Below are 12,985 nucleotides of genomic sequence, written 5' to 3'. Positions count from 1 at the left end.
TATTTGAATTTGATGCTCTTAAGAAGCAAAATAACATAATAAAACCATAAATCAAAATCCCATAAGGGTACAATAAAGCCTAAAAACTCCAAAACCCTAAATCCCAAACTTGAATTCTTCCAATCACCGTGAATTTTATAACAAAACAACACATAGTATATAAATTTTTAAAACACCAAAAAGATATCTTTGAATTTGATGCTTAAGAAGCAAAAGTAACATAAAACCATATATCAAAAATCCTCAACAGCATTAAAAATAAATAAAAAACCCTAAGACTCCAATTCTCCAAAACCCTAACCTGAATTCTACCTTAAGCGACAACAACTGATTGTTGTTGCTTCGATGGCTCGATATTCTTGGCGTTTTGAGCAGATTCGCCAATAAAATCTTCCATATTGTAGATAACAGTTATATAAAGAGAACAACTAGGGCATCGAGCGATCTCTTCCCCCAATTTCAATTCTTCTTTGGTGATCTGAAACAAATCTCCACACGGACATGGATACGTGAAAGCTTGGATCTCTTCGTTCCACTCCATATCTTCGATTTCAACATCGTCGTACGACATGGATTCGATTCCTTTTTCTTTTTTTTTCTCAGATTAATTTCGATAGAAATAAAAAACCTATCGATCAAAAACAAAATTTTCGACCAAAATTTTGCTTCTTTAATTTCGAATCTCTTCTACGATCGATTGGAAATATAAAGAGAGAGGAGGTAGAGTTTGAGAGAAGGTTTTGTAGGAGAGGGATAAAGAATACGTAATTTAGACAGATACCCTTCGTATTTTAGTAAATATTTTTAGACACCCTTTCGATTTCAATTTGAGGACATATAACTCCTTGACTATGGTCTTTTACGAAAGATAAATTGAGAATGACCAAAATAACCTCATCTTCACTATGGGGTGAAAAATTCTTTTTATGGTAAAAAATTCATTAATGTCAGTTATTTCGCAAGAATTCGTTGGAGGATATTATTAACTAAATCTTATTAATGTTTCATTACAATCTTAGTTCCCATTATAAAGATTCAGACCCTTTTTTTAAAATGAAACTTGAAAAATATGAAAAAACAAAAAAAAAAACTCAAATTTGTATTATAATTCGATTCATAAAAAATGATTGGACCCTACAAAACCTTAATTTTTTTTTCCTTATTCAAAGCTCAGGCCTTCGTCTCTACTCATTCAAGTCGAGAATTCTTTACAAACCAAGAGATGTCAAAAGGGTTTCTTAATTTCCAAAAATGTTAAATCCCAGCTCCCCTATATCTATATGTAAATGTTGGTTCATCAAGAATAATTTAGAATTTTTAGTTCATCAATGAGAAATGTATGTAATTTTCGATCAATTTAAATTTTGATTCTAAAAAATAATTAAATCTCCCTCCAACAGATTGATTAAATAATGGAGAATAAATTGGTAATTGGATCAAGAATCAAGATCATTAGTCAAGGAAGTAACTTTAATTATTTTTCAATGAGGGAGGTATATTACAAATACCTCAATTGTCCAGGGAGATAAACAAAAAATCCTAAATATGCATAGAATACATCATGTGTACCACTTGAAAAATGTAATTTTGCACATATAAAATTTCAATTATTCTTTTTTTCCTATTTTCTTTATATAAAAAAAAAAAAACATAATAATTTAATTTCAATCATACAACGTTCACGGCGAACACTGTACGAACAAAATGCATACCATCAGACCATGTCACGGATCCAAATTGATACCCTTTCTTTGCACCCTTGTCGTCGAACGAGACATCGAACGACACCCTTGCCAAACTTTCGGAGAACACAAGCTTATTCGGTGAAACCTTGACAACCAAGCCAATCGGGGAGTCTATTTTCGCAAGATACGTTGCATTTGTAGGTCCAACGTTTGTTACAACTCTTCTGATCGTTCTATGTCCATTGAGCTTAGTGAGGGAGATGGAAGGGTAATTGAGATCAGAAATGAGACTATCTGCGGAATTGTTAGGGCAATTGAGATTGATGTTTGAGATCGATCGTATAACTTTCTCTTTATATCCGAAATAACAAAGAAAATACAAATAATCTTTGATCGTAGTTTCGTAAACTAATCCTGGATTAAGAGCTCTAAGTGGGCTTATTTCTCCTGCCCCAACCTCATGTGGATTTGCAAAGGCACGTGAGCTATTTGTTAAAGGCTTTCCCATGTTGTTAATCATTGTTGCTGCATGAAAATATTAAACATCCATCAATAACAATTTATTATAGGCTATTTTTCATTTAGATCACTAAATAATGAAGTATATTTCACATTCCTCCCTAAATTTAAAAAAGGAGTTGAGAAGCACATTGGGGTACTCATTCCACACCTATCTATTTTTTGAAACATGGTATCCTCGTTGGTAGAGGACCAAGACCCGGTTCATCAGGCAATCCATAAGACAGGCCCAACCCAGGTTTCCAGTCATACCCAATAGGACTAATCCATGACTACATGCACCGACCCACACAACACATCTGACAGTTTATTCAAGAAATGGTCCTCAATTTCGAACTCACAACTTAGAGGAGAAAATTCTAGTTGTTGGTCTTACCACTGAAGCACACCCCTGATGGGTATTCTACACCTATCTTATGCATCACACAACTGTTAGTTTCACAATTTTAGTTCAAATGATAGACCGGTTGATATTAACAAGGAGTTAGCATACATAATGGGGTGCTCTTAATAAAACTTGGTGTGATGATAAAAGGTTTCATCAAGTTTAACCTTCAAAAATGAAAATTTTAAAAAAAATTGGGGAGGCATGTACACTACTTTAGACATTATTGAATGAAAAAACATAATTTACTCTTGGCAATCCAAATTTTTATAATAAGACTTTAATGATGATGAAGATGAGGACGATGGTGATGATGATGATGAGTAGAGGACTAATGAGGTTTAGTACCTGTTGTCATAAGAGCCGATCTAATCATGGACGAAGTCCAGTCGCGATGTATGGATTTAACAAATGCGGCCGCCCCTGTAACATGAGGGCAAGCCATAGATGTTCCGGATCTTATGCCAAACTTGGATGGCTTTTTCCCGAAGGGAATATTCCCTGGATCATTTTTCGGGATCATTGCCGCTAATATACCAACACCTGGAGCAGTTATATCTGGCTGCATGATTGGTGATTGGCCGTTAGTCTTTAATCGTAAAGCAAATGAGAAGATAAAAAAGTTCTCTCTAGTAAAAAATAAAAAAATGTGGTACAATTGATCGTTCGATATATCCAAGCACTAGTGAATTTATGGGTTCAAGAATTGGATTTCAAAATCATATCGAACCGTTGAGTTAATCCAAGACTTCATGGGATGTAAATATATTCTCTATAACTATGGTATTGCTTTTTAAATAAATAATTACCCTAATCGTAAAAAAAGTGATTTGATGATTTATGATTTATGTTTTGATTCACACCCATCAAGACCCCGTTGATCTAGCCAAGAATCGATTCTACCTATTTATCTAAATTATAACAAAAAATAATTAATTTTTAAACTAAATACATATTTAAAAGAGTTGACTCAATCAAATCAAGTGGGCCAGGTCATGGTAATTTGTTAAGAATAATGATTTTCTGACGTCCTATTGGACATATGCTCTCATACACCCCCCCATGTGGCATGTGTTAGAATCATACATTTTTTTTGGGCAATTGTGTATCAGGAGAAAACATATCTATAATTCTAACCCATGCCACTCCAGGGGGATAAGAAAATCTATTATTGCCATTTGTTAAATGACAATAATAGATTGAATAATGATCTTCTAATACCCCCCTAACACATGCTCTCATGATGGCATGTGTTAGAATCATAGATACTTTTTCTCGGGATACATAATTGAATAATTTATGGAGATGTACAATTGTGCAACCCGAGGAAAATTATATGGTTCTAACCCATGCCATGTCAAGGGCATATGTGTCAGAGGGGACGTCGGAAAATCATGACTCTTAGCAGAGTTATTTCTTCATTTACAAATTAAATGATTTATGTTAATATGGTCAGTCCCATTTTAAAAAGAACACCAAAATGGATTCATTTGGTGAACTCTTATTTGAACCCATTCAGAACTACTCCGTAATAATTTGCTAAGTGGGTTCATTTTTTCCCCCATAACATGTTGTCAATTGGGGTGCGATTAGAGAATTTGAGAAGGTTGAGGGGCACAATGAGTGGCACAAGAGAAGAAAGTACCTTGAGAATGGATTCTGTTAATTCTCCTGGACCACGGGAGGAGAAATAAGCTACAACTGGTGCAGGTTTAAACCTCGCTACACCCACGGTTGGAAGGATAGTTGCCGTTGGATTCCTGTTACATCAGAGAAAAATTATGAGTTTTGATCTAATCTCAGCCATTGGACTATTATAATTTGAGACCCATTGAAGTAGATCATCAAATGTACACCTGAGATAAGAAGAAATTCCTAGAGATTCCCTAACAAATCTACAGATCACTATGTTTTACGCCAATAATAAATAATAAAAAATTATAGATTAAGAATCGTATAAATACTTACTTGGTAGAGTTAATGTATTTAAGTATTTGAACCCCAGCTATGTCTCCAACTTCTGAAAATGGAAAAACACCTGAATCAAACGGCTCTCCTTCCTCGACTTCATCAATCAAGATCATCCCTTTAGCATGAGCAGCTTCTACAACTAACTTCTTTATTCGCCTCGAGACCATTGGATCGGTGTCGCTACATATAATAATCTTTCCCTTGGTCTTTTTCACATCTAAAGATCCTGGATAGCAGTTGCTGATGTTTGTACATAAATTAAAATTACAATAATTAATCTCATAAATAAACAACTCTCCCATTGTTATAAATAGGCAAATTTACCATAACATGCACAAAATATCAATTATTTACCTAATCGGTAAATTATAATAATTATTTTCAAAAATGGTACTTTACTGTTTTCGAACTTTTTTTTTTACCAAATCAGTAAAGACAGTAAAATCATTTTGTTTCTAACTATTTTCTCGTCGTGAAAAAAAATTGAGACTATCTTGATCAAGAAAATTTCAAAATGTTGATGGCCAATATTTTGTTTTAGTCTTGGTTGAGACATCATAATATATCATTTTGAGTAATAGTTGACAAGAAGTACCTTGCCTCGGACGAAGGAGTTAAATTAGCTGCAACATCTCCTGCGAACGCGAGTGGATGCGTTTTTGATTGAGTGAGATTTGATAAATTTATGGCCGATCCCTAAATAAGAATTTAAAATAAATAAATAAATAAAATGAATGTAAGTAATTATATATGTAGTTTATGATTTACATTTAATAACAAAATGGAGTTGCTGAAAGAAAATTAATTTTTGGTATAGTTCATACTGCTAAAACTTACTTGGAAAACATGTCCATTGCCGAGAACTATATTGGATAGAAAGGCTCTATCAATACTAGAAGCAGCGATGGTGAAGATCCAAGGAGCAGAGTTGACGACGGTAAATGGGTCGGGTCCATCATTACCGCCCGAACAAATTACCATGACACCCTTTTGATTGGCATGGAATGCACCGAGTGCTATTGGGTCGTCTAAGAAATCGGATTCAAAGATTGAACTCATCCCAATAGAGATTGAAATTATGTCCACACCATCCTTGATGGCATCGTCGATGGCCTTTAGTATCGTGGCACCAGAACAACCTCCGAGCGAGCACACCTTGTACATTGCAAGCCGGCTAGAAGGGGACCCGCCTCTTGCGATCCCTCGAGCGAGCCCATAGTAGCTAGCATTAGCAACTTGGGAACCCACCGCGGTCGATGCAACATGGGTACCATGGCCCACCGAATCTCTCGGTGAGCCACTCGGTTTCTTTCTATGGGTCTTGTTAGTATTGGATTTTGATTCGGCCATGTCATTGAGAGTATCGTAGTGTCTAGCACCTATCAACTTCCTACAATGGTACATTATATAATGAGAGATTATAAATTTTAATCCATTTTTGTGGGTATTTAATCCGAGTAACTTCGTAATTAACTCGAAAACAATCATGAATAATCACCTATTGCAATTAGATTTCTTGAAATCGGATCCTTCCATGCAAACTCCTTTCCATCTCGAAGGAATCTCGCCGATCCCCTTATCGCCAAAACTTGGTAATTCTGGCCAAATCCCTGATAAAAAACAATACGGATTATTTTAGGTTGATTGAACAAATAGTGTTTTTTCATTCGATTCTTTCAAATGAAGGGTCAAGATTAATATTATTTTTCGTACTATAATCCTCCTCCTTTATCTAAGTTTGGGATCGATATATAGTGTTATCTGATAAAAACCCTGTTTCGCAAGTCTTGTTCGGGGAGGAGGGAATAGTTGGTGCGCGTAAACTAGCCCAAATACCCTTCTTATAAATAAAAAAAATATAGTGTTATCTAATAAAAATAAAAAATCGATTAACTCGACAAATTTTTTGAAAATATTGGAGTAGTTATATCAGATCTTGGACGATTCACATTAAAAATCCATCTCATTCATGAATGATATAGAGATGACTCTAGTGATGAATCATCTCAATCGTGGATGATTTTTAAAACCCAAACTCAACCCAAGTTGTAGGACCCTCAACCCGAGCTCAACTCAATCTGACCATCGGTTTAGAGCTCATTAACCCGAAATTGAGCTTCTAAAATTGGGTTGCGCTCAGTTTAGTCCAAGTTAGGTAATTTTGGACGGATTGAGCAAACCTAATTTTATTTAATTTTATTTTATATCTTAAAAAATTAATACAATGTAAAAAAAAATTAAAATCACTAATAAATAAATTTGCACACAACCCTCAAAATCCATCATTTAAATAATATTTAAACAAACCAATGTAAAATACTAAACTTAAACATCTATAGCAATAAATTTAAATGTGGAAAGAAAAATCAATAAGAACAATTTTTTTTCCTTAATTTTACAAATATATTTAGGAAGAGAATTTTTTTTTTTAAATAAATAAAAATATCTATATGTAAATATGTAGCATCGGGTTCGGGTTGAGTTGGGTAGCCCAAATTCAATTCGGATTGAAATTTTCTAGTCCAAGCTCGACTCATTTTTCATATATTTCAGCCCAGGCTCACTCATCAATCGATTTGAGCTCGAGTTAGCCTGCCCAAGTTGCAGCCCTACTATACACACTTCTTCCATAACATATAACAAAGACTTCCCTCAGGATCACGTGCACCCACCACATTGCATGGTTAGGTGAGTCACCTTTACGTGTTTCTCATTGTCTTGTGTCCCAGTGGCAATACGAACTAAGGGTGCAACTTGGTCCGGTTCAAATTGAAAACCAAACCAAATTGATAGCTTTGGAGTTGTTTGGCTCGGTTTGGAACAAGTTGCGATTCGGTTTTCAAGTTACGAAAATGGAGAACCGATATGCAATAAATATTATTATTATTATTTTATTATTATGAATTATTTTAGGAGTTAGGACATATATTAATGATCTTTTATTGTATGAAATTTTGGTTTGGCTGTGAACCAAGTTGCAACCGTTGTTCCCAAATTTTGGGTCAATAATAACTCGTGGGACCCACAAAATCCTCTACAAATCATAACCATTCATTTGGTTGGGCCCACTGTCAAAGCAATGGTGCACCTCACCTCTGAATGCTTCTTCTCATGATATTGTGCTTCGCAATCTATGGTGTAATATAGGGAACAGTTAAGAATATAGAGAAAATGAAGCCAATTTTTTTTTGAAGTGAGATTTATCACTTACCTGTATCAATAATTCCAATTATGACGTCATCAGAAGGAGGTGGGTACGGATGTTTGGATCGGATTCGGATACCCGACTCATCTTCGAGGAAATCCCATGAACGTGTGGTGTGTAGCTGAAGAGTGGGGTCCAAGAAAACTGATATGATTTCATCATGCCCTGTATTAAAAAAAGAAAAAAAAATTCTTTAATTACATCAAAGTTTGTTTGGTGTTTTATGATATAAACTAAAAGGGCCAAGATCAAATAAGGATCTCAATCGTTTAAACATAAAATCTAACGTTTAATATTTATCCTCGTGATAAATATCTCTAAGATGTGTGTTATGGAGATATGTATAAATCTCATTTACATGGTAAAGATCATGTTTTTTTTTTTTCTCACGAGTCATTGTTCATGAGTCAACAGATCACAACCCTAAAATAAATAATCTTTAATAATTTAACTACGAGTTACTATTGCCACACCAATTGTGATGTAACGTAATTGGTGTGGCATTAGTAAAAGTTGGTGTGGCAATATCAACTCTATTGAATTATTTGTCATTTTGTGATTGAGACATGATGAAATGATTCTTTCCAGACGAGATGACTCGAACTAAACAACTCGTTCTGGTCATCTCTCCATAGCAACCAAGTTTGGATTTGACAATTATTTGATAAGGGTTCAATTCGATAAATTTAGATAAGTTGAATTAATTTTTGTGAAAAATTAAAGAAAAATTCGTAGATTATACAAATGATGTTTTTGAGTTTCTTTTCAAAACCCGTCCTCTTCAACCTCTCTTAAAAATCTTACATTATCCTTGAGATTACAAGATTGAAGAACACGGGCATATTTACAGTGGGGGCGATGGGGGCAATTGCCCCCAAAAGAATTTCTAAACTTTAAAGGAGTCACTTAAAAATTAATTTTTTTTAGAGAAATTAAAAAAAACAAATTGGAGAATTGTGACTATGCATTTAAAGATTAAACTCAATGAGTCAACTCATTCTACGTGGGTGTCAAGACTCAAGACATTTGGTTCGGATCTTTCGGGTAATTGGATACCCATCAACCTAAATTCAAAATGATAAATTCCCAAATAATTACAAAAGTTTTTGGTATTTTCGAAATGTTGTTAATGTTGACAAAGTTATCACGTAATGTTGATAATTTGATAATATTTTCTCAATATTACTTTAAATTGTCAATATTACGTGGTAGTTGTGTGAACATTAACAAAATTTCAGAAATCTCGAAAACTTTTGTAATTATTTGAGAACTTACCCAATTGAGAAATGCAAGTAATTAAGAGGAATTACCAGATAATATAGAAGCTTCTTTCTTGGTAAGCATGGCAGAGAACCCCTTAAAAGCATGATTATAAGTGTGAATTAGAGATATTCGTTCTTTCTCCTCACTGCAAATCCACACAAATAATTGTTTTTGGTTTTTGTAAATATTTCCGACCATAAAGCACCTAAAACCGCCAATGCTGTAAGAACCGAACCGTGATTGGTTGGACCGGTTTCCATTTATTAAAGAAGTTTTAAAATATATATCATCTTTTTCTTTAGTACTTCGTTTCATTTTATTAAAAAAATAAGATTAAATATTATATCTTCCCCAAATCTTATCTCAAATAATATAAATAAATAAATAAAATTAAAGTTTATACTTTATACCCTTAAAATGATTCATATAAACCAATTGTTCATTAGCCAAACCGATTTTATTACAAAATTCGGTCGAACCACCGGTTCAGTCTGGTTTTAAAACATGATATAAACCATTTTTTTTTTTTTTTTTTAATAAAAAACCAAACCAATTTTAATAATAAAAAAATTGATCGGAACTGGTTGGATCATTGGTTCAGTAAAAACCAGCCCACGGTTCTTTTGAATATCACGATTTTATATAACATTTGATTGGATAAAAAATTTGTGTTCAATTTGGTTGGATTGACTTACATTTTATTAATTTTTTTGAAATATCTAAACTTGTTCTATATTAAAAAACCGGTGGTTCACTAGTCGAAACAATTTCTAATGAGGTAAGATCTGGCTGGACCACCGGTTTGGTTCAATCCGGTTTTGAAAATACTGCTATAATCCCCTCATTGTGATTTAAAATTTGATAAAATTCAAATATAAATTAAATATAAATTTTAACTATAATTACCTTGGCAAAATGGAGGATAATAATTCCAAGTGAGCTAATTCTGCAACTTCAATGTCACCTTCTCCATTACCACTAGTTGAACTCCCCATATATACAACATAAGACTAAAGAGAGAAAAAAAAATCGATTTCAATTAAAGATCATAAAAATGGATCAAAAACCTTATTTTGAAAATTGGGTTTTCGATCCAAAATCGATTTAATTTGTTATTTTGTTACCTGTGGATTTTGATTTGCTGTATTTCCATGAAGAAGGAGAAAACATGAGAGAATGGAGAGGAGTTGCAAGAGAGATGCCATTAAAGAAGAGGTTTGAGAAAGAAGAACATTGATGTAAGAAGTTGGTCTTGCAAATTAAGCCCTCATTTGTAGGCAAAATGTAAGGAGAGTTGATCTTACAAAGCATATTTGATTCTCTATAACACTTTAATAAAACAAACTTATATTAGAAGCATATCGTTTGTTCATCATCATTATTATTATAATTATTTTTATTTTTATTATTATATGATATTTTCATAATATATTATTCAAGTAAAAGGGTAATTATAATTTTTTAGATTATTATTATGGCAAATTTACCAAAACATGCACGACATATTGATTATTTATCAAAATGGTGAATTGTACATCTTATTTTCGAAAACGGTAAAAATAATCATTTTCATATTGTTACTACCGAAAATACCCTTTTTTGTCAGATGGATTTGTCTGACATGAGATCAGAATGCATTTTTATAGTGTCAGAAGGATCCTTCTGACACGAGATTAGAAAAAGGTATTTTCGATAGCATAAATATGGAAATTACTATTTTTACTGTTTTGGTAAAATAAATTTTTTTTTTTTTTAAATGATAAAATACTGTTTTCGAAAATAAGATATATAGTGCTCCATTTTGGTAAATAAGTGTGAAAAGTTCTTTGTTTTGGTAAATTTCTCTATTATTAAAGTTATTAATTTCATTATGAATCATGGTTTTAAAACTTGATTTCATGTCTCATCTCGTCCATGCCAGATACCTAGTCGTCTCGGACGAGTTTTTCGATACTTTTGAGACATCTTGTTCAACAATGAGAAAAATGAGCATGGGGTTTTAAATCTAGTCCGATACATTAACTAGTCTGTCCATCTCATCCATGCCTGATACCAAGATGACTTGGGCGATCGTCTTAGTCTCGAACGAGTTTTGAAACCATACTATGAATTAAAAAAATAAAAATTCATGAAAATGGGGCTAGTTATAGAAGCTTACGAGCAACATAACCGCCTCATCTAAGCTCCATAGAGCATGATAGTTATTAGAATAACTAGCAAGCTCTAGCTTTCATTAGAATTGAATGGAGGAACAAGATTCGTTAAACTGATCAAAAAATATTTGATTAAATGGATTGGATTGAGGTCGATCTAGGATCAAGTTGATAACAATCAGATCGTACTTGAAGTTGATTAATTTGATACGAATGAGAATGGATCCTACCGATAAAAAAAAAAAAAAAAATTTGAGAATGGATCCTCGTTGATATGTATTTTTTTATTGGGTATGGAAAATAAGATCCAAATCCGATCCAATATGATAAAAATCAGATCGAGACCAAATAGGATCAAATTCTATATAATATATAAAATACAGATAAATGTCATATATTTAAATAAAGTAATAATTTAAATACGTTCTCACGTTTTCTCAGATTAAGTTGTTGTTAATCCAAAATCTATCAAATACGTTATCATTCAGAACCCAAATCCTCGATCCAGATCCAAAGTTATCAGATTCGAGTCTAATCCGATCTATGGACAACTCGTAATATTCAAATGAAAGCGAGGGTATTTTAGTTATGTCTTTAATTTTTATGATATTTTTTCACCAATATTATATTATACAAGTTAGGTAATATAGAATATCAACCAAGTCAAAAAGCACATTATTATTATAAAAAGGATTATACACATTAATCAACCCAATAAAATATAAAAATATTTATTTTATTTTATTTTATTTTATATCTTTTTGAAAAAAGAGCATCCAACAAGGACTTGAATTCCAAGTAACCTAATCTTTTGGCATGTGAGGTTTTATATATGCTTCTCATGCTTGACTACCACCTCATGTGCATTTTTCTTTTCTTTATTCTCTTGTTTCCCTTTTTATATCTTTTTTTATTTTTTTTATTTTTTTTTTTTTTTTTTTTTTTTCCCTTTATTCCCTTATTTTTCTTATTTATTTATTTAGGTTTTGGTCTTGTGGTGGGGACACTTAGTAGAATTAGTCTTGGAAGGATATAAGAGTAGCTTTAGACTAGAGACAAAAAGGAGGTGAAGGTGTCAATAGCACTCATTCCACACATGATCCAAAAACACTTGTAATCTTCCTCTTTTTTCAGGGCATGTTTGGATGCAGTTTTAAACTAATTCCTGGTCATGGTTAATAGCTTGTCAACCATGGCTTCAGAACTCATTGGGACCGAGATGTATTATCCGAGTTAACTCGGTATTAGGGCTGAACGATACAAACGCACAAGTCAGTTTTTTGAATGAGATTTAATACCTCACGTTCATTTTTAAAATTTTTGGACAAGATGTCTCAAACGTATTGGAAAACTCATCCGAGATGACTCGGTATTTGGCATGGATGAGACAAGACGCGAAACCGAGTTATAAAACCATGTTGTCAACTATTTGACTTGTGAGAGTATAAGGCACACGTGATTGGTCACTAACAAACAAGTTTTGTTTTGGGTGTATTTTGTGTAGGGCTGTCAATGGGCTGGGCTTTGGACATTGTTGATTGGGTTGGAATATAGGCCAGTTAGTTTCCAGTAGGGCTGTTAATAGATCGGATTGTGATCTATTTGTTACCGATCCAATAAGGATTGGATTGGATTCAGGAATTATCTGATAAGAGTATTAGATCGGTCCGTTATCGAACTAGGTTTTTATTGGTTCTCAGTATTAAGATCCAGATCCGGTCCGTTATCGAACTAGGTTTTTATTGGTTCTCAGTATTAAGATCCAGATCCAATCCATTAACAATCGGATCAAGACAAACCCGAT

General features: G+C 33.1%; 2 protein-coding genes across 2 annotated transcripts; both read right to left on the bottom strand.

Moving 5' to 3' along the window:
• On the bottom strand, positions 1 to 724 carry LOC147400607 (diphthamide biosynthesis protein 3-like). The gene has a single exon (XM_086446363.1). It carries the CDS (start codon positions 569 to 571, stop codon positions 314 to 316), a length of 258 nt encoding a protein of 85 aa, XP_086302489.1. The 5' UTR covers positions 572 to 724; the 3' UTR covers positions 1 to 313.
• Positions 725 to 1,482: 758 nt separating this feature from the next.
• LOC147400606 (CO(2)-response secreted protease-like) lies at positions 1,483 to 10,330 on the bottom strand. The gene is made up of 11 exons (XM_086446361.1): positions 10,153 to 10,330; positions 9,935 to 10,038; positions 9,076 to 9,173; positions 7,772 to 7,930; positions 6,059 to 6,170; positions 5,398 to 5,950; positions 5,156 to 5,256; positions 4,558 to 4,800; positions 4,235 to 4,349; positions 2,938 to 3,151; positions 1,483 to 2,210 (listed from the first exon to the last, which is right to left on the bottom strand). The coding sequence occupies exons 1-11, from the start codon at positions 10,231 to 10,233 to the stop codon at positions 1,669 to 1,671; spliced, it is 2,322 nt and encodes a 773-aa protein (XP_086302487.1). The 5' UTR covers positions 10,234 to 10,330; the 3' UTR covers positions 1,483 to 1,668.
• Positions 10,331 to 12,985: the final 2,655 nt, after the last annotated feature.

The sequence above is a fragment of the Akebia trifoliata genome, chromosome 6 (genome assembly GCF_017979445.1).
Source record: "Akebia trifoliata isolate Shusen 1 chromosome 6, ASM1797944v1, whole genome shotgun sequence".
In the NCBI taxonomy this organism is placed as follows: Eukaryota; Viridiplantae; Streptophyta; class Magnoliopsida; order Ranunculales; family Lardizabalaceae; genus Akebia; species Akebia trifoliata.
The sequence above is the reverse complement of the archived record's forward strand: the minus strand, read 5'-3'. Positions and strand labels throughout refer to the sequence as shown.